We start from the raw sequence: 26,057 nt of genomic DNA on the forward strand, positions 1-26,057 counted from the left end.
CAGCAATTGGTAAAGTCATGATATTTAATGTAGGCACGTCCACGGAATCCCAAACTTTATTTAGTGTATGTATCGTATGTCTTTATAACAACATCAGAAATGAATGCGAGTTATGTGCGGGGATTTTTTCCCTGCAATTTCAAATGTTAAAAATGGGGTGTGAGATATACGCAGTGGCAAGTATGTGAGTAAATACAGTATTTCCCTCCAGATCCTGGACAATATAGATCCTGATGTCATCTATGAAGGGCTGGGCTAATTGTGTCCATTTTAATGTAAACCGTTTGATCTTCTCTGGCAAGGTGGCTTCAGTACGCAGGTGACAGCGTAGCTTTAACTTACCAATGACAAGCCTATGCCACGATGCGAGAGATTCATCTGGAATGATTTTACAATCAACAAACTGTTTGAATAGGTCATGATTGTCTCTGGTTTTGTTGCTCCTAAAATTCAGACAGCTTATTGAACTTCTGTGCCTCCGCCTATATACGAGGGTTGGGACATAAGTTATGGCAACTATTCTTTTTACGTGAATGCAGGATCTACCATATAAATGGAAATATATAGATGGGAGTGGGGAGCATAAGGTGCTGTGGAATGTATGAATAATTACATGTTATAATTCTCATACTTTAGGTCCGTATTGAAATGTACAATGAAGTCAAATAAATATTAAAGTTTATTTATTCCACCTGTCCAATACATAAAAAAGATAATGAATTAAATAAAATTATAGGGACATGTTTCGCCCTTTAATTATGGGAATCTTCAGCCTTAATCTCAAACTGAAAGTTGATTAATCAGGTACCTGATTGTAATTAACTTACATATGAATGTGAAGGAAAATTTGGAAAAGTGAAAAATGGTTGACAGTAGTTATGAAAATCTTAATATCAGGCCTTAATAAAGTCTAAAATACAAATATTCGTAAAATTATACACTTTCTTGAATGTAGTTAAGAAATTCTTGAAATGAGGCCTTAATGAAGTTTAAAATACAAGTAGTCATGAGTTTATACACTAGAGGAAACTTTTGGATCTTAAACAGATTGAATGTCACTATAATAATCACATCAAGTGGGGTTTATAATAAGTGTGAAGTGATAAAACTATAGTTTTCTAGAAGCATGAGAGAAGAAGAGTGCTTGAAGGTAAGTTGCTGTGTTAAATGTTAGCAGGAAGGAACGGCTGTAGTCTCTTGTGTAGAGTCATAAGGGAAGTTTGGATTGAAGTCTGTAACAATAGGAGATTTACGTGTTAAAGAATGAATTTGAATTAAAGGAGAGTTTAAAGAGAAATCGAAGTATGTAAAACCACTTACCGGTTCGGATCCCACTATCGGCAGCCCTGAAGATGGTTTTCCGTGGTTTCTCATTTTCACACCAGGCAAATGCTGGGGCTTTACTTTAATTAAGGCCACGGCCGCTTCCTTCCAACTCCTAGCCCTTTCCTATCCCATCGTCGCCATAAGACCTATCTGTGTTGGTGCGACGTAAAGCCCCTAGCAAAAAAAAAAAAAAAAAAAAAAAAAAAAACCACTTACCTCTTTATTACACACAACATTTTCTCTCTGAATCTTCTTTACGTCAACCAATTTCAACGTTAATAAAGAGGTAAGTGGTTTTACACACTTCGATTTCTCTTTAAACTCTCCTTCCTTTCAAATCCATTCTTTAACACGTAAATCTCCCATTGTTACAGACTTCAATCCAAACTTCCCTTACGACTCTACACAAGAGACTACAGCCGTTCCTTCCTGCTAACATTTAACACAGCAACTTACCTTCAAGCACTCTTCTTCTCTCATGATTCTAGAAAACTACAGTTTCATCACTTCACATTTATTATAAACCCCACTTGATGTGATTATTATAGTGACATTCAATCTGTTTAAGATCCAAAAGTTTCCTCTAGTGTATAAACTCACGACTACTTGTATTTTAAACTTCATTAAGGCCTCATTTCAAGAATTTCTTAACTACATTCAAGAAAGTGTATAATTTTACGAATATTTGTATTTTAGACTTTATTAAGGCCTGATATTAAGAATTTCATAACTTCTGTCAAATATTTCGCACTTTTCCAACTTTTCCTTCACATTCATATGTAAGTTAATTACAATCAGGTACCTGATTAATCAACTTTCAGTTTGAGATTAAGGCTGAAGATGCCCATAATTAAAGGGCGAAACATGTCCCTATAATTTTATTCAATTCATTACTTTTTTATGTATTGAACAGGTGGAATAAATAAACTTTAATATCTATTTGACTTCATTGTATGAATAATGCCAAGTAGGTATACCAGGGGTGTAGGATATAAAGTGAGAAAACTGTCGGCCATGAAATCCTTGTGCTACATAATGTTTATTCTCTGAAAGTACAGTAACACTTATGGTAAACCCTCAAAGTTGCCCCTTAGATTGCCCGCAGCATATTGCCAGTGTTGCGGGAGATGACTGATACCAGTCACCTCATCATGTGCAAATTTTACTGTCTCATGTTTTACAGCACTAACAATGTCCTCTTCGAATTAGTATTTTATTAAGGATTGTTGCCCAATTGTATTTCCTCTAATAACAATAACCACCACCACCACCACCACCACCACCACCACCACCACCACCACCACCATCACCACCCTCTAATTAACGTCCCCCCCTTTCTCTATTTATCATTTCTTTATCAATTACTACGGCAAGTTGTTTCGAGTTGAACCTCGTATTTCTTTCATTATTTCTTCCTATTTTTTTAAATATATTTTTTATTTGGCTTTATTCTTTTTTAACGTTTTAAATTATTTCATAAAACCTATATATCCACTTTGAAATTTGACGAAATTAAATCCTACACTGTTTTCCTAGGACTTCATTCACGTCACCTTTTGCTCTTCGGCCGGAGAAACAAATGCCTACAAGACCTGTCTAGCAACGACTTTACATAAGCGAATATTTGACCTGCTTACGAACTTCAGCTATATTTGTTTTCGGCGCAAGATAGTGATGTTCTGTTTACTCTCTTGACTGTGATTATTGTGTTTTGAACATTTACTGAATTGCTACGTTATGATACAATGTTAATTTTTTGCCTGTATTCAATGTGCTAGTTGTTTTAAGATCTTCGCAAATTGGCTGATGATGACACTTAAAATGTGTTGAAACCGGTCCCATTAAACAGGTTGTAACTACTTTTTATCATCTTATTACGGAGTATTGAAAGGTGGATCCTAACCTATAATATTGTACATCTTAATGTCCTCTCATGTCGCAAAGCATCATCCATGCAATTGTTCTTTCACTTTGGGGGTGAGGTGAAAATTGTATGGAGACAGGTCCAGTGAGTGTGGCAGATGTTTCAGTACTACATTGAATGCATTGACTAGGTGGAACTATTAAGCTAGTTTTTCAATTTATATAACATCGTCAATACAGAGCCAAAATGAAATTCATTTCATCTTTGGCATTAGAGGTCTGCAAACGACCCTGTTAATTCCCTTACACTCATTCGAACCTCATACGGTCGACTGTGTCTCGATCTATGAAAACACTTCATATTTTATTATATTACCACCCGTATATGTATCAAGAACTCAACTGCTCCCTTCTTCAGTGGTGGAAAAGCATCGAACAAAAATTCTTTGACTTGACACATTTGTACAATACAGTCATCAATAAAACAAATTATACATAAAATCTTGAAATCGTTAAAACATCCCTTTTGTGTCTAAAATATTCACTTATCCTTACTATGTCATCTAGTAAAAACTTCAAAACTTTTCAAATCACAAAACGAATAAAATCTATTAAGTTAGTCACTATGTATTAAAATTTGTAAGGCTGCCTGCTCTGTTCTTGAAAACTTCTGCTTTCCTTAAATCCTTATTTACATTGCTAAAGTTTAAGACCTATCATATAAACTGGAATTTCTCCTCTTAATCTCGTCCAACCATGCGAGCCAATTTTAACCGTAAAGTTCTTCAGTTTCAGCTGGTACCAAATTTGTCATAATTAAAACAAAGTTACACTTGTCTGAAACCAACCAAACATATCCAAGGTCCTTGTAAGGTCAGTGGAAGCAAGCACAGGAGCAGAGCACTTTAGCAGTGTAAATAAGGATTTAAGGAAAGGAGAAGTTTTCAGGAATAGAGCAGAGAGCCTTTCAAATTTTAGTACATAGTGACTAAATATGTTTCATTCATTTTGTGATTTGAAAATTTTTAAAGTTATTACTAAATGACAGTAAGGATAAGTGAATATTTTAGACACAAAAAGGATGTTTTAACGATTTCAAGATTTTTTGTATAATTTGTATTATTGATGACTGTACTGTACAAATGTGTCAAGTCAAAGGAGTTTTGTTTGATGTTTTGCACCGCTGAGGAAGGGAGCAGTTGAGCTCTTGAATCATGTGCGGGAGGTAATATAATAAAATATGAAGTATTGACTATGTGGAAAAGTGTTTTCATAGATTGAATGTAAGTCAATATGGACAAAATTGAACCATCATGGAAAAAATAATCAAGACTGTATCTCAGTAGACTTTGACCGAGTTGGTTAACAGCATGTAATCTGAGGTAAGGCAGCTGGTTCATGTACGGACAGCTTTAATGAATTTATGGCTAGTAAACTTACAAGGAGCGAAGAAAGGAGAGTGGCCGACTATACAAATGTTAGACACCCTGCAAATATTTTAACAAAATATGCATTGAGTGTAATGTAATAACAAACTTACTATAAACACTGTGAGATTAACTTTTCACTTTAGTAGACAAAGAACATTAACTTGTTCTGTCTTTCACATCAACACAACATTATTGTGTTGTCTGTCTTAGTACACAATGAATCAAGAGAGCGTCATTTACTATATCTTCATTATGTGAGCTCCTCTTGTCACTAGTTAAGTTACCAACTGAACTGAATTTCTTTCACTTACCACATTGGAGACTGGAATAAATATTTTTTTCACTAGCAGAGCAAGTCATGGATATTCTGTGCTGTAATTTCTCCCCTATGCGAAGGGATCATCATCAGAAAGGCGATCTTTTAATAAATAAATTGTTATAGTAAGAACATGGGAAACTTTTATTTGTCCATAATCTGCGCCGCCATTAACTCGTTTTTGATGTACAGTAGATCTAGGAACCTATTCTTAAAACAACCATAAAGGAACGGAGATGTGTTGCACACATTTTGACACATTTTGTATAATGTTTTGTTTGATATCATGTGGTAATTTACAGTATCTGATGGATGACTGTATTCTGTTGCACTTTACACATGTGTGCTTTCATATGTGAGGTAGTAGATGCAAACGTCAATAAGAAAGCACAGTATTTACATGGCACATATCCTGCATGTTGTCTCAGGTTTTGCTTTCACCTTGTCTATGGACTCCTGTTCCATGTTCGCAACGGATTTTGTAGTGACAGCGAATGTGAACCAGTCTGATCAAATGTGGTGCATTCGCTCAGATTGTTGAATGCCAACGGTTCAAACAGGGAATGCAGACCTTTATTTGGCATTGTGACTCTGGTGAACTACCAGTTTGATGCATGCAAGCTGTTCTTGCCTTGTCACATCCTTTCCACATGGAGTCCGACTCACTATGGCTGGCCCATCTCCCTGTGCATAGTACCTGTCTTGTGCACCGTCATCTGGTGCTTTATGCACATATTTGTCTTGACCTATCTGTCCTGTGAGACGTTCTTGTGGTTGGTCACTGACCGTTACGAGAAGTTAATGTACTGTCCTTCCTGCCGAGCGGTCCTGTAGGGAGGTAATTAGGTATGCACTTGGCCCTGGAACTCCCGAAATAACAACATGAAATGCAAAAGTGCTGCTCTTTATTACAGAAGAATGATGACAACTAGGCTGTGTACAATACTGTATATACAAATTATCATTATATTGTCCTGATGGGAGCTTGCCCACTAATCTCTAACTCTCCGCGCATTTCAAACCCTGCCTTGCGACACCTTACGTACAACTGTATGCAAGTTTACTGTTGAAAATCACTCTCTCCCATCTTGAATTTGTGTTTTTATCCACCCACAGTAAAGCAAAGATCAGTCCCTTCCCACTACCTTAGGGGCTTAGTTTGGGCGTTTCCAAGCAATGTACTCTGCTAAGTGCAGCCAAAGCTGCATACTTTTGTATGGTCTACTTAATCATTGGCTTGTCAATAACAAACATCTGTGCCCGTAAACATGTGGAACAAGCTCGCCACCTGGTTAAGTCAGCTTCTTACTTTGGTTTACTGGAATATTTTCCTTCATTACTGAATTCATAAAATATAATAGCATGTCATTACAAGGTAAACCTTATTACAACTTAATATTCCTATACTGGGTTGTTCCTTTCCTGATACTCTGGGATCGAGTCCCGGCTGCCCCTTATCTAACAGTCCGCCCGTTCAACCCTTGGGGTGTCATTCTTTCCAGAATATATGACCATTGTATGGTAGCACTGTGCAAATATGAGGAGAAAGAGATAGTTACCATGAATCTTGTAATAGTGGTCAGTCCATGTGACCACTAGACTTTCTTGACAGTGCCTGTTGTAGAATAGGTGAAGCATCAACACTCGGCAAATTCTACCACAGCCTAATATCCTAGAAGACAACACTAATATTTGTTGAGCAGGAACTTTTAAATTTGTGGTCTTCATTTGGCATCAAATTTTCATCACTATTTTTCAGGTGTGTCACGGAGACATCAAGCTAGAAAACATCATGATTACTTCATGGAATTGGGTGTTGCTGGCTGATTTTGCATCATTTAAACCGACCTACCTCCCAGAAGATAACCCTGCAGATTTTTCATACTTTTTTGACACGTCACGGAGACGAACATGCTACATAGCTCCAGAGAGGTGAGTGATCTTATGCAAAATATTGCTGTCATAAATTCTTGCAAATTCAGTCCATAGATTACTTTTGACTATTTTGAGCCCATTCTGCGTACTCTTGCTGAAATCAGCAGATTCTTAACTAATGAATGTAATCAGAAATTCAATTTTCCTTATTAAGTTTCATATTTTCTCTTCATGTGGTATTGTTAACCTAATTCAAACACTGTTAAAAAATTCAGTCTTGCAGAAATGAGCTGGCTGTTGCCAAGTAAAGGAAGAATACAGACAGTAAATCAACATTAAGGTGGAAAACAAGCAATAACTTTTCTATACAAGGATGTGTTAGGCATGCATATACAGTATAACCTCGTTAGTTCGTACCTCATTTAGACCATACATAGTTCTTTTAGTATGCCATAAATTTGAAGTCCTGATCCACATCATATTAAATCTACATCAAAATACTTATTGCATCACAAAATTTCTCTTACCGCTATTGCAATAATATTTTTCCTAGCGCTGGAAATATTTTGTCATCTCTTGTGAAAGGAACGTGATTTCCAATGGATAGAGCCCTCACCACAGATGGCAGGTCGGGGAAAGTTGTGTGAAAACAGCCAAAGGCCTTGAATTCTTGAACTTGACAGGGTAAACAACAGCTTTGGCGACCAAGTTCAATTTTGCTTGCCAGTTGTCATGGATTAGGACATACTCGTGTGAAGTTGACTAGCATGGTGCATATTTGTCTTGCAGTAGCCCAGTAATAGGTACTGAAAAAATCGTGAAATCACTTACTAATGAAAACAAAATTAAAATCCAGGAAGTGGACAGGCATCTGCATCTTTCAGTGGTGATGCATATGTTTAAACTTCCCCCTTCAAGTTTTGATTCGAGTCAGTCAAAGTCTTGTCACGTTCAAGATGGCAGTCAAAGTCATTCTCTCGCACATGGCTGAGTTTGATCTCCACATAATTCATGGTCGAAGAGAGTGGTCAGAAAACAATGTTTAATAATCCACTGATCTGAAATATAAGGCATCAGCTGACATTTGTTGTAGAAAGTGTGATCTGCAATAATGCGCTGCTACTTTTATGGGCCCTAGTGCAAATATTTTCCTATTGTTGTCTTATGTTTTACATACCTTTTAAAAAACATTGCTGTTATTTAATAAGCCCCAGCACCAAAGGTTTTCTTATTTTTTCTAGTTTTTTAAAATGCTTTTTAATACTCTCATCTTGCCTTGAGAAATGATGGATAGCCTATATTTTTCACTGTACTAGAACGTACACGATGTAAAATGATCGCATGTCAGAAAAACAACATATCAAGTATTTAGATATCCATGTAGGATAGTTTTTATTCATATATTCAATAAAATGTTTTCTACTTAACAAGTTCTTTATCTGTGTCCCGTGGAGAAATATCTTAACAATGTTTTACTGTACTTCTTTCCTAGCATGTATCGTACAGCGGTACTGGGTACCTCTTTCTAGTCACTGTTCATCACTTCCTTCTGTCAAAATTATCTTCAGGTCTGAGACTACTCACGTCCATATCCTCCTTGATCTGTCTGGCCACCGTTTCTTCAAGTAACCATGAGGCATAATTGTGTGACATGCCCGTATCACCTGAGCCTTGCCTCGTGCATTTTATTTGTATGGATGTTGTTCCCATTCGTGCTCTTAGTGTGGTCTATCCTTGTAACATACATGGACTGGCACAGTATTTTCATCTCCAGTAGATGTGTGTGTGTGCTTTGTTGATACTGGCAAGCTTGTGAACCATTTAGGACAAACGGGTAAACCATGGACTTTTGTATACTTTCCATATCAGGTGGTTAGATGTTTTCTGATCTTACACCACTCCGATGGCTTGGCACCATTTCAGTTACACAGCATTAATGTGTGCTCGGGAGTATAGAATCATCTCTCCATCCAACGTGATTAGTGAATCGAGGTATTTAACTCTTATACTGCCGGCAGCCGATCTATCGGCCATGCAAGCTGCTGCTAAAAATGCCAGGGCCGATTTGTCGGCCACTTTTTCTTTCACCCGTTTCTTCAATTTCTGTTGCATGATGGCAGCATTAGTAATACTGCCGGAAAGATTGAGGCTTTTACTCTCTGGAAATATCAGAAACATGTGATATCGATTGATATCAGTGAAGTTTTATAAAAGCTTTCTTTCGGCGCATTGAAGTTTCGTGCATGGTAGTCATGCATTCTGCTGCTTCGTGTCGCTCGTTATCTTGCTTGTATATACGTTTGTTTATTTACTTCCAATAGTTTAAAGATGGATAAGCAAATGAAAGATGATTAAAATATACAATGTATTAACATTAAGTGATTCATTAGAGAATAATTCATCGATTGACGAGTGTTCGAAGTAAAGAAGAGGTTATTGTGTATTCAACCTGTGTATGCAAAATTTTGTAAAAATTTGTAATTCTCAAAAATACTACCAAGAATTGTGTAAAACATTAGTTTTTTATTCAAAATTAGCTGAATATTCTCAAAAAGGTCGTACCCATGATAAAAATGCACTATAAATATAACAATTTGGTCAAATTTTGACATTAATTTTTCAAAAAGTAAATGAACTTTTAAATGAAGAAAATGAACCTCTATTGCAATTATAGTCACATGCACATGTTTTCTATTCACCTATGTGCTATAGAAAAAACCCAGGCATTTACCTCCAAAAATGTAAGTAGGAGAATGTTTTCTCATAGTGTATGTATTTTTATTAAAATTGTCTTGGCATTCTTAGCACAACCACTACTTTACAGCCTGGCATCAAAAGGTTAAATATGAATTTTAATGCTTGTGATACCTTCAGCTGATGTTAGGCATGCGTATATTCTTTTTGACTAAATGGTCAGACTAGTTAAAGCACTATTGTCATCAGTTAGAATTGGGTGACCAGTGCTTCTGTAGTAGGAAAAGACCTTCTTTTGAGACTTCTCTACTCAGAGAGAGGCGACCCTTCCCGGGCGAATTGCAGAGCACACTGACCTGGAGTGTAGCATCTGTATCTCAGTGAGGCGGCTACAACAGTAACTGTTTCTATGTTAAGGTCAGCTGATTAATGGACTAAAATGGCATTGAGGAATGCAATGGGAAACCACCTTAATTTTAATAATTTCATCGATAAGAGATCCATATTTTACCAACATACTTACTAAAAATATGGACCTTACATCTATTAATCTAATATATAACTCTCTAAATACAGAAGCCACCCCCCATTTAATTAAACTCTATAATAAGCCTAATCATCTTATTACCTTAATATTGGTAAACTACTTATTTCTTACTTTAATCGTAATTGTAAAAATTACAAACATCTTTCAAGGTCCTTTACGACAAAAATTTTAATGGCCAAACCTATACGAGTATCACACCCTCTTTTTAAAATTGCTAATGATGCCTTAGTAGATCTGCCTGCCCCCTCCAATATTTCCGCTTGATGAAACTTTGGATCACTCCTCGGCCTTTGTTTAATAATTCAAATTGCCACCGGTCTTTTCTTTTCCCCAGGATATCATCAGTATGACTGAAAAATAAAATACCTCAGCCCCCCAGTTCCTGGCAAGCTTTCAGTGGTCAAGTATGACATCATCACCCCTCAGTCACCCAGTAAGCATAGTCGCTATGTGCTTTACTGCTCATATATAGTGTACTGTTCAATGCTGTATATCTCAGGTAAATGCACAAAAACACTATATTTTAGCACCTCTGCTTGTTCCTTGTACTCTAATGAATATATCTAACATTTCACAGTGGCTACAAGGGAATTGGTGATGGTCTGCTTCTTTATCGTAACCCCATATGTGATGAGACTGATTATGCTATCAAGATGATTTATGGAGACATTGATGAAGCCTTGTAAATGATTAAGAATTCAGAAATAGCCATACTAATGAGATACGATTTCAATGCAACATAAAGGTGTATGTGAGGACATACAGTAATTGCCAATTATGGCTTGAATAAGAAGAATTATTGTGAGGACAGGTTTGTTCAATTTTCTCAACAGGAGAGCTTTGTTTTGATAAATACTTTCTATACATTACCAGCATGGAGACTGTACACCCGGAAATCACATTGAAACCAAAACCGAGATTGTTTTTTAATTTTAAAAAAAAATCATTAAGTGATTGTGATGAGGACATGACATCAGGCATGGTAAACATTACTTAAAGCTTCACAAGCTTCTGGCCCAAATGTAAATATGAATGTACTCCTCTTCATATCATGATTTTGGTTTGAGTTATAAATAAAGTTTTCATTGGGTCTTACTTTAAGGATAGCCCGCCTTGTTCCATGATTGTTAAAGTGTCAAGTCTATATGGTCTGACACTATAGTTAGCCTGTTTGAGTTCTGTTGGTGGAAAAGATATCACCATCAGAATTTTAGCCAGCAGGGAATGACAGGGGGTGGCATACAATTTCTAATCACTAGATTGCATTCCGAAAGCCTGGATTCAATTCCAAACCTCTCCCCAGTGTTCACATGGAGTGAGAGCATATGCCACTATTGACGGTGATTCGTCTGTCTGATGGAGATTTTAAGCTTTGGGCAGAGCGCTTGGTGCTATTCGACAGGAATAGGCTATGTTCCGGCACTGAATTCACCCGGTCCCTTCCTGCTATCATACATCTCATCATTCATTTCATCTCATTGACTCCTCTGTTGAGGTTGATGCCAGAAAGGGCATCCAGTCATAAAAGCTTGCTATGAAGATTCACCTCCTTTCATACCCGACCCCGTAGATAAACAGGACAAGGGTTGGACATACATAAATACATACATTCATTATTGTAACTCAACAGATATTTAGGGCTCTTAATATGTAGCACCAAAAGTCTGTGTGCATGGAAATGTAACTGACGTTGGTGAATATGGGCCTAAAAACACTTCTCACATGTGGTCTCTTTTTACTGGACAGTAACACGACCGGTGGTGGATAATTCTTTTCATGCAATGTAAACACTTGAAATAGACACACCGGCAAAATCTGATGTTAGTTTTGCGATACAGTAAAACCTTGTTAATTCAAAGTCTTTGTAATACGGAAATCGGACTTCCAATTACGTGATTTTGAATTAACAGCCATCTTGTAATTCAGAAATGACAACCCTCGACACTTTTCATGGATTCTGCTTTTTCGCGTACTGCCTGCTACGTGATATTGTGGCGTTCCTTAAAACGCTGAATACAAAAGAATTACAATTTCACTCTATTTTCAACTATGAAACACACTGTAGAAACACCAAAGTGAGTGAAAGTGCGGAAAGCTACCCCTGCACATTCCGGAAGATGCGTTCTATCGTGACGCGGAGAAACTTTGAATTTATTTTACTCTGTAAAATACGGTACTATTTAAAAAAATGTAAACTCAGTTTAGAATTGAAAGTCTGAAATGTTTTCCGTTTAAATATGACATATGGAGACAGTTTTCTCCCATCTATGGTTGCACAAAGGATAACTGTACACTCAGCATCGAAAACTAGGTGAGCCAGGAGCGTGTTGGCAACCTTGACGCAAATAAAACCCGCACCCCAATTTCGTGCCTCAAAATTTTTTTAAAAATATGCGGGGATCACTCGCGTAAATACGGTAATTGTTCTGTGATATTCACTTCTAATCCTTTTCTCCCCATTTCAGGTTTATCAAGACTCTAAGTTCAGAGGTGTCCAGCCAGTTACTTTTGCCTGAAGAAAGTTTGAGAAGAGGGGATTTGACTCCTGCGATGGATATCTTCTCTGCTGGGTGAGATCATATGATGAGTACTTCTATATAAGACTAGCTGATAATAACTTGCTCTTGAAGACTTTTTGTTGGAGAGGTGTAGGTACCTTATTACTGAGAAAGAGAATATGAAGGTATTGGTTGTTCTCACTTCTTTCACCCTCCTCCTTCTTTTTTCTCTTGTGTCTAAGCTATATTCCAATAATGCTCTCTCTGAGAACATCCACAGATAGCTATGAAGAATGTTGGAGGGAAAAAAATTAGAAAACAAAGTAATTGGGATCAAACAAAGAACAAAAGAATATTTAGATTGATGCTTTCACAGCCCATAATTGTAGACATGATAATAAGTTTTTGGGCTTTAGCCATTCCAGAAATCAAGGTGAAATTCTTTACATATCGCAGAAAACTTTGCTCCATGTCTTCAGAAGAAAATCTCTTCTGTTCACGAGCAAGACTTCTCTAATAATGAAGAAGAGATTCTGATGGTTTGGTCAGCTTCCGCTTCGAACGCTAGCACTGAGCCACATCCGGGGAGCCATCTGGTGATGAATGAACGTACCATTTCCACTTCTATTATAACGTCTAAATTTAAAAAAGTCATTGTTTAAGAAGCCTTTCTCGTGGACAGTTGAGGTTTTCTTCTGATGACGCAGAGTACAGTTCTCTGCGAAATGTAAAGAATTCCACCTTATTTTCTTGACATGGCATAAACCCAAAAGCCTATACAGTATCTTGTTTATAAGTACGGGCCGTGAAAGCATCAGAGGCAAGACGAAATTTTCTTCTGAAAATGTGGAGCAAAGTTCTCTGTGAGACGTAAACAATTTTACCTTGTTCTCTGACATAGCAAAAGCTGTCATGTCTAAAACCATGAGAAATTTTTATTGCCTTCTGACCATGACTGCGCTGCTGCTAGTTCAACTTGGATGAATTTAAGTTTGTCCTGAACCTAACTCACTGCCCAGAACTTGACGTAGACTAGTGTGTCTATTCGTCCTATTTTTCCTGGTACAGATCTGCTTTTCGAGATAATGTCCCACTGTCCCAAAAGTTTTTGTGGGGATGCTCATATGAACCTATGTTTTGCAATGATGTTTTGCCGATGTTTTCTTTGTTGCGTGATATTTTGTTTGTAGTTTGTTGTTTAAATAACACTTGGAAAGAGCACTTCTAGGATATGAAAAATTGTTTGGTCTCCAAATCTTTCACTGTCATAAGTTTTCAATGTTTGGTTATATCAGTGTGCATATATTTATCAGTTATCCTGTTTCATCCTTCAGGAGGCTGTAGACTAGTGATGGGTCACTCGTGAATGAACTGACTCTTTTAAACGACTCATTGGCGAGAGCTAGCTCTTTCATTGAGAGTCGACTCATGTAAGAGCTAGCTCCCTCCTTGCTCCTTGGAGCTAGTGGTTCAGTTACGAGTCGAGTCTTGTATAAGCTAGCTCCCTCCTTGCTCCTTGAAAGCTAGTATGAGCCAACTCTTTTATCAACTGCGACTCCAAGAAAGAGCTAGCTTGTCACATCGACTCTTGTTCATTTCTAGCCAATACCGTGCTTCAGATAATCACGTGACATACAGAAGCCGCTTTCTTTTTTATAAGCTGCCCAGTAGGGTTGGGCACTATGTCCCTGTTTCGGCACAAGGTGCCGGTGCACAGTTATGTTCCGCTGTTCCAGAACACCGAGTTTCAATTGTTCCGAAACATTCTCAAGCGAGCCGGAGACACTGACTCGTTGTCCCATCAGAAGCGCCGCTATGCACTGCCCTTCGCCTACTAGCTGAACTGTGCAGCGGGCGCACGGGACGCGGGACTGTAACTGCGCAGTGTAGAGAGAACTTCGAGAGGCAACATTACATGCTCCGCGCCAGTGGGAACTGGGAGTGTGCCTGTACGGAACGTGCTGTGTGGTGTGTGCCTGTGTGTAGTTATCAAAGATGGCCATGTCCAGCATAAAGCTGCAGGGAACGTGAACGAAGATTCGGAACACTGAAATTCGCGCCTAATAATCACGTTAAAGGCTGCTTTTAGGTTAAGATATTTCCGGTCAATATAAAATACACATAACACGGTTACAATGGCAGTGCAGGTGTTTAAAAGTAACCAATTCAAGAATATTTTCACCAGTTGAATGTATCGGCCTGTATTGTGAGTAATTAGTGAGTAATTAATATCTCGAAAATATCCCTCAAAACTTTCTCGGGGATTAACGTAAAACATTAATTTGGACTTTAAGGAAACTTTTAAGCCCAAGAAAAATATGGGTCGTCGCTTTGGAATTAAAAATATAACTGGATGAATACATTGTTGTACTTTCGTGCTGTTAGGCCGGGCGCACATTGAGAAGCAGTTGGCCGCAGAGCAGGGAAGAGCAGAGCAGAACAGCGCAAAGCTTACGAAATTGCGAAGTGGATGTGAGCGCACATTGCCACGCAGGGTCTCGTCGGTTTTCAGAAATAACATGTTTTCTTTAGACTCTGTGATACTGGGGCATCCAGTATAAAGAGGCTCTTTTTTCTTTTTCTTCAAGCATTCGCGATTTTTCTCATTTTGTTAGTCATCTTCACAATTTCCCTTGTGCTCATGGCAACGCGGTTATTCAGCTTAAGACAATCGCAATAAAAACAACCACCTTCGCCAGTTTACAAGACTGAACAATATTTCTATGTTACCGATGCTCGGCGTTCATATGGACTAAGCAAAGAATTTAATTCATGATTATTTTTTATATTTTTTACGTCGCAGCGACACAGATAGGTCTTATGGCGACGATGGAATAGGAATGGGAAGGAAGCGACCGAGGCCTTAATTAAGGTACAACCCCCCCCCCACCAGCATTAGCCTGGTGTGAAAATGGGAAACCACGGAAAACTATATTCACGGTTGCCGACAGTGGGGTTCGAACCCCCTATCTCCTGAATGCAAGCTCATAGCAAGGTGATCCTAACCGCACGACCAACTTGCATGGTAAATTCATTAATAGGATCACAGTGGGGGAGAGGGAAAAATATGTATTTACAAATGTACTGCTAGATTTTCATCTAGTTGTCACAAGACACAAGATACTAAAATCAATCAACATTGACAATCTGTTGTGAACGCGTTTGCATTTATATTTGACAAGACATGATAAATGATTTTCCGTATTTATCTCTTCACATAAATGTGATGATGGATGACGGCGACGGAGTCGGCGATGATGCTCTCCATAATCAGCATTAGATCTTTGTCTTAAATTCTATATGTTGCGAGAACTTGGATCACGGATTGTTTCATAGATATATGAGGATTACATTCTTTTGTTTGCTGTTTGTTTAACGTCGCAAAAAACATATCGAAGGTTTTCGGCGACGGAAGAAGGGTGGAAGATTGGGAAGGTAGCGGGCGTGGCCTTAATTAAGGTACAGCCCCAGCATTTGGATAGTGTGAAAATAGGAAACCACGGAAAACCATCTTCAGGGCTGCCGACAGTGGGGTTCGAACCCACTATCTCCCGAATGCAAGCTCACAGAGGCGCGACCCTAACCGCACGGCCACTTGCTCGGTGGATTACAGTTTAGGCCTTTCTCTAAACTACCTTGTTACGCAGCGTGAATAAAATTATTTATAGCCTAGACTGTAGTGCCTTATTCCCCGAATTTACATACCGATTTTCATTAAATTCTGTTCAGCCATTTTCTCACGAACATACATACATACATACATACATACATACATACATACATACATACTGTGACATTTTGGTCTACTGTGATCGGCCGTGAATTTTATAAGACCGGACTGTACCCCAGGTGTCTCGCGCGGTGTGCTGACAGAGAAACACAAAGGGATGATTTTTTTTTTTTTCGGAGCCTTCATCTGGCTCGTATGGAGGTGCAGATGGACTTAAGCTATTCGATCCAGATTGTTTTCTATATTCTTGGAATGCTATACTTTCTGCATTCTCACAATCCGGATTTACAGCCATATTTTGCATTGCCTTTTTCCACTTGTCCTCTTCATGATTTCTTCTCCGTAGCTCATCGATGTATCTCATACTTTCTCTATGTCGTTCTTCCATGGTATCTCGGAAGTTCCGCTGATTTTGACTAGTATTTTGTCGTGAGTGGTCGTAGGGTCGATTTCTTCTGTCCCTTCTAGATCCGTCTCGGTATCGATTGTATCGATACCCTTCCTGTCTCCTATCCTCTCTCCTATAATGCGGAGGTAATCTTCTGCACTCTTCTTCCCTATTCAAGCCCGATCTGCGTTGTGGATTAGGGTAAGAGTACTGTCGATTTGCTCCTCTTCTCCCTGTTACATTTCCCTTCTCTTCTGATCCAGAGATTTCTACGACATTAACTTGTGGATGGTGTGGTTTCGGAGGTCTTTGCGCCAGCTGAGCGTTAGTATTATCCAGCTGTCGCAGAATTGCATCAGCTTGAACTGCATTTTGAACATTGGCAGCTATCAAAATGCGTTGGACTTCTAGTGGAAATTGTTTCTCTAAGGCTCTAATTAAATCCGTTTCTGATAATGGAGCGTCCAACTCTTTCATCCGCCTAAGCTGTAAGGCAAAGTAGTCCGCATAGCGTGTAGGTCCATTAACATTGTATTTCCTGGAGTATAATTCTAATCTAAGATTTTGTTGATGGTCCGAACTCCAATACTTCTGCAGAAATGCCCCTTTGAAACCTTCAAAATTTTCAAAAGTATAGCGGAACGCATGGTACCAGTTTACAGCTCCTCCGTCTAAGAATTTCTCCGCAGTTCTAAGTTGTCGATCAGGTGGAATTTTGTTTTCTTTCATGTACTCCTCCAGCTCACGAATAAAGCCTTTGGGAGACTGTTCCTGAGTGCCGCTAAATTTCCTAGGTTTATCTTCTCCCGTCCGTATAATATTTATAATTTGCGGAGCATTCCCAATTGGTGAACTAGCTATTTCCGGATGGAAAAGATTTAAGTTAACAGGGTTTTGTTGACCCTCTGCGTTATCCCGCTCTGTCCGGATGTTTACATTGGCCTGTTCGTTGACCGTTTCTTCGATCTGGCTCTGGCGATCCAGGATGGAATTGATTAAGACTCTCGTACTTCTGTCTTGGAGTTTGAGAAAGCTGAGGTCCTTTTCCAGGTTTTTCACAACGTCGGCCATTTCCCCGACTCTGAGACAGTTTCCTCGAACATCCTCTGATAGAGTACTGACTTTATCCGTGATGTTAATTTTATCCTCGTCCATGATTTTCTTTAAGTCATCGACTTGGAGATTTAATTCTTCGATCTCAATCCGATTCACCTGGCAATTACTTTTGACCTCAGTGAGATCTTCACTGATATTTTTAAGATCATTCCTGACGTCGCCTATTTCCTTTGCCTGTTTCACCTTCACATCCGATACCTCCTTTTGTATTGACTCAACTTCGTCCCTAGTATTGTCCATACTGGCTTTAACAAGGGCTATATCACTTTGAAGTGAAGTGACCTTGCCAGTGAGAACTTTATTATCCTCTTGTAATTGTTGAGTTAACTGGGTAACCTTTTCTACCGTTTTATTCTGATTCTCTCGACACTCTAACGCGATGTTATCAATGCGACAATGTGTCTCGTCCAGTTTCGCAAGAAGTTCGTCCCGACCTTTCCGTGACTCTTCTTGGATTACCGCCCCCATAAGGTTCATCCGTTGTTCCACCTGTTCTATAGCTTTCCTATTCTCCTCACGAGCTACCCTATTTTCTTCTATCACTTTACTTAAAGTGTTCGTGGTTTCCTCACGAGCTTTTCTATTCTCCTCACGAGCTTTTCTATTTTCTTCGCAAGCTACCCGATTTTCTTCTATCACTTTACTTAAAGTGTTCGTGGTTACTTCACGAGCTACCCTATTTTCTTCTTGATGATCGTTCATACGCTGATTCAGCGCAGCCAACAACGCCCTAATCTCGTCCATTATGAATAAGGATCAGTTATACAATGCGAACCTAGCCAACAGACGTCAATAATGCCAAGAATCCCCCCAAACAGTATGGTCATCAAGCATAAGTGAAATTAAGTATTTACTGCGAGCATCATTCTTTCAAAACGCATGAACCTACTACAATAAAATAAATGATAAGTAATTCGCGTAATTTGTCAGAATTCAAATATAACAGAACAAGATGGTTCAAAGAATGTAAATTTGATAAAGTATCGAATATTACGATTATGATCCACCATGTCAATCCATCAAGCCCCACGGTGAAAGAAGCCAATTAATATCTGCCCGTTTAAGCCACGACTAGCATTTGGAGGCACGCGACCCTCTCAGGGGTGCTCAGTAAGGGATTGACATGTTCCATGATAAAATGGTGTGGATCAAGGAGATGGGCAGATATTCGTAAATAATGAACCATCAAATCCAAATAAATGGTAGACGATTTATTCCAAAAGAAAATAATACCTTCCTCAAAAATGATGATTATGTGAAATGATCGCTAAAATTTAATTTTATATCAACTCTTGCTGTACATCCAAAAATTAAAACAAATGAGATGGTACAAGTTAATGAATTCTATTTAATTCTGACAAAATTGTTTCGTCCATGTCACATTGTTTTGTGAATATTGCTTTGAATATTATCTTTGATTTTCTAGAGAATGATGCTTGCACGCATGTCAATTCATGCCGGAAAATCTGGAACAAGATTTTAAATATTGAAGTTATGACTGAGCAAAATAAAAAAAATAAAAATACAAAAGAATTTTAACGATTTACTTCTATCGCTTAATTTCACTTTTAATTTAATTACTTTCCAATTTAAATCGACTTTTCAATAATTATCTGCTCGTTGTAACATAACACACGTGATATTACGTGGCAAAGTAGGCAAGCAAATGAGAGAAAGAAAAAAAAATTTAAATTAAATCCTTAACCATGTGTCATAATCCTGACAACGCCGAAATTCGGAACAACGATGGTTACACATAAAAATCGATATTGCACGACAAAAATTAAGTCACACAACCTGTGGAATAACAACATAAAATACACGCAATGATCTCCCATTACCATCATCCACCAAAGAAAAACAATTACAACCCAGTACAACTAAGAGTAATATTTACAAATATACATCTGCCCGCACGTTGTCCATTCATCTCCTGGGAATAGCAGACTCCTGTAAATAATGATCTGTACCTTGTATAAAATCCACCTGGTACAAACAATCTAGGTAATGATGACTGAAAGAAAAAAAAATATAATAATATCGCCAATCTACGTTACCAACATTTAGCGTATATTGAGGAAGTGAATAATATTATACAACTTCGATTTAATACTATTGGTGATGACGCTCATCCAGTATGACAAATAATTATCTCATACACTCAATTTTATTTGAAAGGAAGACATGTGGTTTACTTCGTGATTCATTATTGAATGAAGACGCTATCGCCTACCGCTCACAAATAACTCGCACATGCGTCAAATGACGATAAATTATTCCAAAATCTCAGTTCATCAATGCATTCAACGTCGCAAAAATATATATTAAATGTGCCTCTATCCATAGAGACGTGAAGATTCGCCTTCAAATAGCACATAAAATCAGCATAATTCATGCCATAATTCACCACATGGCACAAGGTGAGAGGTAAAATAGCGAAAATAACTCTCAACATCCGTTCAAAATATTACAGGAACATTTACATAAATGACTTGAACCACATATAAATATAATAATAAGATACTATCCTTCCTTAAAAAAGTATGAAATAGGATTCAAAGAAAGCTATCCGTATCGTTAGCACAGCGTTAATATGTCAGATGAGCCGGTTGCCTCGTGTGAAATATAGCAAACACTTTAGGGCAAAATATAAGAGAAATATATTTCGAAGAATGAAAATATCACGCTTACACAATCCTCAATATCATAGTAACCGAATAGAAATGTAAAATTCCTTAAAGATTAGTAGATGGCTGATATTTAAATCAGATACATGTCCGATGACATTACTATTTGAAACCCGCATGGCCGATGATGTTGACACCCTGTCATCATCCACCTTAAAATCACGTAGTAAGTGAAACCGCAACTCCAACATCGAATAACGCCATACACTAACATGGTAAATATATCAAAAAGCTACTCAAACTACTGTACAATTAATAATCCCTTCAAGAAGAAAGTTAACTACATACTACAGCTACATAGAACAGATAATACCCAGTATAAATGAAATGTCGACTTAACTTGGATGTCTTGATGACCATGGTGTTCTTCTAGGCAGGATTCAAGGCATTAGGACGTCGTTGGCGTCGGTTCTGGGTTATTAGTGCTGCATCATGATCCAAGTGATGTCTCCAAGGCACACGAACTTCACACTGCAGGCTTCCATGTCCTTGGCCGGTATCGAACTCGTATTACTTGTAGTACGCTGAAACTTTCACAAAAATATTAACACAAATGCATCGAACTCGTGGTTTCACAATTAGCAAAGGATGATACGTGCCTTCTTTCCTAACACTATTGACGTCTGTGAGGATGTTGAAATGAACTGTTAAAGCCGCACTGAAATAACACGGCTCCCCTCGTAGAGCGAATAACAGCTGTCCAGGCTTGTACGAGATCTTCTGTAGTAGCTTCCCGAGCAATCACCCAGCCAGCAGAGAACAGCAGCGAAACAGACTTGAGAGAATGACTGCGAATATTCCAGTACTAGCTTGCCACCGATGTTCCGAGCTCTGACGTCACACCTCGTGGTTCAACTGACATCCTGAATTCCTCGGCGTTGTAATTGAGATGTCCGTTAATTTCTTGTTAAATAATTATATAATTAATTTCCTAATTAACTTAATTTTCAATTATTACTATTCGTGCCTTCCTGAAGTATGGTATCACGGTTTTATGCATACTTGTTGGAGAGTGACTATTAGGATGTCGGATCTGACGTGTTAATCTGACGAAAGATTTTAAATGTAATACTTGTCGTGGGTGAAAGGTTCGGCTGTATTAAAATTTTTCTCGTCTTCTCTCGTGGTAATAACATGGTCTTTCACTCCTCAGCAGGTTACACCATTTATTTGAAAAAAAAAATCATCCCTTTGTGTTTCTCTGTCGGCACACCGCGCGAGACACCTGGGGTACAGTCCGGTCTTATAAAATTCACGGCCGATCACAGTAGACCAAAATGTCACAATACATACATACATACATACATACATACATACATATATACGTACATACTGCATTGCAGTCCACGTGATTCACATAGTACCTACAAAACATGGTGAGACTGAATGGCTGTGGTAATTTTCTCCTCCATTTCTTAACTAACTGCGTGACACGTGTGCAGGAAACTGTATTTCGAAGACTGCGCGTGGTAGGCGGAAGTAGGTGCAGAACCGGCCTGCTCTGCTCTGTCCTGCCATGTCTGTCAACTTGCGATGGTGCAATGATTTGTGTGGATTACAAAAATCTGCTCTGCGCTGCACTGCTTTAGCTGCTTCGCCTGCGTCCCTCTCAACTTCCATTTACTTTCTTCAATATCTCGAAAATTTCCCTCAACACTTTCTCGGGGATTGATGTTAAAAATTAATTTGGACTTTAAGGAAACTTTTAAGCCCAAGAAAAACACGGGTCATCGCTTTGGAATTAAAGATATAACTGGATGAAAAAATGTTGACACTCCAACACAGGGCGGCACACAGCCGGTATCGACAGGCAGACAGCCAAGGCCAACTAATCTATCTAGTGCGGCCTTGGCACAGCACGTTCGGTTCAGGCACATTCCAGCTGAAGCGGAGCATGTCCTGTTGCCTCTCGAAGTTCTCTCTAGGACGCAGTTACAGTCCTGTGTCCTGTGTCCCGTGTCTCGGCACTCTGTACCGAAACACTCCGCCTCAAGTTCTTAATGTTGCGGAACAAGTGAATGTTCCGGTCTGCCCAACCCTACTGCCCAGTCTAGCCTCTTCCTGCACTCACTCACACTCACTCAGTCAGTGTATTGAGTGCAGTGGTTGTGGTCTATCTGCTACGTACATTATTTGTGCCATAGTTCTGGCAACTTGCTACCTAATGAAACAGTAAAATGAAATAAACAACATGTTATTGAGCAATACTTACCAGTTCACTTCCTGTATGTACTCATAATCTATGAAGGATGTAGGGCCTATTTAATAGTGTAGATCCAGTAGGTTAAGAGCAAATAAACATCACCAAGTTCGGGTTAACTATCCTCAACTAAGCACGAACAAACAGTCACTATCCAGAATACTGAATATACCACCCGGCAAGTAGAAACGGCGTAGTTTTATTCTGTCTGAAATGATTAAGAAATACTCTGACAAATCCTCACCTGTTTCTTAAATACAGTCTTAGTTACGAATCAACATATTGCCAAAATCGTTCGGTTTTACAGTACAGCATTACAATATTTAAAAATTAAGAGTGTTCCTCCTATTCAATACAAAGATATTTATTAATGTGAAAGAATCGCATATCGTTCAAATGAGGTACTAGTTTCGGCACCAGATATGTGCCATCATCAGCCACAAAGTCAAAACGGGCAAACACAATAAAACCCTAAAACAACTTTATACACACTATAACATCTGCATGGGTGAATATGAAATATAACTTTAAAACAACTTCAAAAACACACTATAACATTTGCACAGATGAATATAAAATAAAATATGGTAGATGAAATTGCATTCCATTTTAAAATCCGTTAAAATAATGACTCCATTGTTGTACACCCATGGCGGTTTGTCCAGCTTATATATAACTTTAGTTTTCTAAAACTGTTAAATTATGCTGCGAGGTTTATTGTCATATGAAGTTGACACTATGTGTGTTCTGTAGTTTGGTTTCGGAAAATACACGTAAACTTGAACTTGGTAAGATCCAAAGAATTAATTCCCACTTCAATATGGGTTGAGGAACCTGGGGAAGAAATTAGAAGTCGAATTAGGCAAAAGATCGGAAGGAAAGATCAAAAAGAAAAGTCTAGAAAAACCCAGAGAATACTAGAAGCGAACTCACCTTGAGCAGCCTGAGTGATCGGCGGACAGAGCTGGACTGATGGATGCAATTATATGGTTAAGGGGCGAGGCGTAAGGGAGGAGAGGGGAGGGGTAGAGGCGGAGCAACTGTCACGGAGCTAAGGTGGAGCGGAAGGATGTGGTAGTGGGGGTAAATGATGTGGATATGTACTGCGTATGGTTTGAAAGATCGAATTGTTTTTAGGTGTTCTAATATTTCTAAGCCATTTAATTAAGAGATCATAAAGAATATTAGTTTTCTCGGAAATTTCATTTAAATTATAGTTAGGGTTGAAATATTGATCGCAATGAATGAAACAATTTTCGACGATGTTCATAATTGGCCCTTTGTTTGCTATTTGAAGTATTTCAAAATCATGTTCTGTATCAGTAAACTTATGATTTGAGTCGTGAATGTGTTGGCCTATAGCAGAAAACTTGTTATATCTTACCGCCTTGATGTGCTGTGAATATCTGGTTATGAAGTTGCGTCCTGTTTGTCCCACGTAGGAGGAACACTCTTAATTTTTAAATATTGTAATCCCACTTCAATACAGATCATGAAATTTCTAAATATTAATTTACAGTACAGTGGATAAAATAATATACCGCAGTTTTAAATCGAATTAAGGGAAATAGAAAATAATGCTATTGGTTTTAAAATATAGGCTAAATAACTCATGCCAAAGTGTATACTGCATTATATTTTCAAATAATTGTTTATTAACGTGTAGTCGTGTAAGGAGTCCGACTCCTTAGCTGGATGGTCAGCATTGAGGCCTTCGGTGCAGAGGGTCCCGGATTCGATTCTCGGCAAAGTCGGGGATTTTAATCTCTTCTGATTAATTCTTCTGGCTCGGGAACTGTGGGCTTGTGTTTGTCCCAACACTTTCCTCTTCGTATTCAGACAACACACCACACTACCAACCACTATAGAAACACGCAGTAGTGATTACATCCCTCCGCATAAGGTTAACGTCAGGAAGGACATCCGGCCGTAAAACAGCCAGCTGGGCTGAGTGGCTCAGACGGTTGAGGCGCTGGCCTACTGACACCAACTTGACAGGTTCGATCCTGGCCCAGTCCAGTGGTATTTGAAGGTGCTCAAATACGTCAGCCTTGTGTCGGTAGATTTACTGTCACGTAAAAGAACCCCTGTGGGACTAAATTCCGGCACCTTAGCGTCGAAAAAACCCACAAAAGTAGTTAGTGGGACGTAAAGCCAATAACATTATTTTTTATTATAAAACGGGGCCAAATCCACATGTGCGAAGCAGTTTGCACCCGCGACCCCACAAGTGTGGGAAAAGCAGTAGAAGAAGTAGTAGTGTAATCGTGTAAGGAATTCCAATATATCGAACATATATGTCTCATACGGTGTAATCATTCTTGAAAAAGAAAATAGAAGAGAGTGTGACCATACTGTATGCGAAAAAAAGGCAAAATACTGTACGTACCGTAGTAAGAGATGTTATACTTGGTTACGTGTACATTTGTGCTGATAGTATTTTCCATTATTTTCGTTATGGATCGCATTTAATCAGTCACGTTTCCTATGCTGCATTATTGAATGAAAGAATCTGTTGTTCCAGTGCGGAGAGTCAAGCGAGAAACTTTCTGTAGCTCCAATCGAAAGAGAATATTCTGATGACATCTGTTGAGTGAAATGTAAACTACGTGAACAGGAATAAAGACTCGTCTTTTGCTTATCTAGATCTCCGCGATCGAACGGAAGTATTGTCAACATCTCGAACATACGTCCCGTACGCTGCATTCAGTCTTGAAAGACATCATTTTAAGAAGAATAGAACTTAGATAAAGTAATATTAGATGTCATCCATTAATACTGTATATTCGTGATACGTTCCTTCATTACTGTATATAAAGCTTTATCGTTGGATTAATTTCCAATGTTGCCAGCAGTGTATATATTTATTGTTCATTTGTTTTATTCCACGAGTAGCGTGCCAAACTGGACATTGTGTTGCCATCTGTTGTGGGAAAGGTGAACTATCTCGCATCAACTCGCTTCAATAAAAACGGGAGTCATGATTAATCTAGAAAATGTAAAATAACACTATATTGATCTTTCATGAATAAATCACTCATGCGTTAGTATATACTATAGTAACTTACATCCCATTACATTTTTAAACAATTATTTATTAACGTTTAAGTAGTGCCAACATCTTGACCGTACATCTCGTTATGGTGCATTCAGTCTTGAAAGACATCATTTTCAGAAGAAAGGAACATAGGCAAATTAATATTAGATGTCATCCATTAATACTGTATATTTGTGATACATTTCTTCCTTACTGTATATAAAGCTTTATCGTTAGATTAATTGCCAGTGTTTCCAGGAGTGCATATATTAGTTGTTCTTTTGTTTTTATTAAAAGTAGCTTTCTATACTGGACATTGTGTTGCCATCTGTTGTGCGAAATGTAAACTA

The 26,057-nt window shown here is 38.3% G+C and overlaps 1 protein-coding gene across 1 annotated transcript in view; it reads left to right on the forward strand.

The window, feature by feature from the left end:
• The window catches only part of Vps15 (vacuolar protein sorting 15), a 213,997-nt gene that overhangs the window by 29,088 nt on the left and 158,852 nt on the right, over positions 1 to 26,057 (forward strand). The window contains exons 4-5 of the mRNA XM_067151658.2: positions 6,695 to 6,867; positions 12,517 to 12,621. Coding sequence (XP_067007759.1) covers positions 6,695 to 6,867; positions 12,517 to 12,621 — 278 coding nt within the window. The remainder of the gene's footprint in view (positions 1 to 6,694; positions 6,868 to 12,516; positions 12,622 to 26,057) is intronic.

This window comes from Anabrus simplex, chromosome 7 (assembly GCF_040414725.1).
Source record: "Anabrus simplex isolate iqAnaSimp1 chromosome 7, ASM4041472v1, whole genome shotgun sequence".
Classification (NCBI taxonomy): domain Eukaryota; kingdom Metazoa; phylum Arthropoda; class Insecta; order Orthoptera; family Tettigoniidae; genus Anabrus; species Anabrus simplex.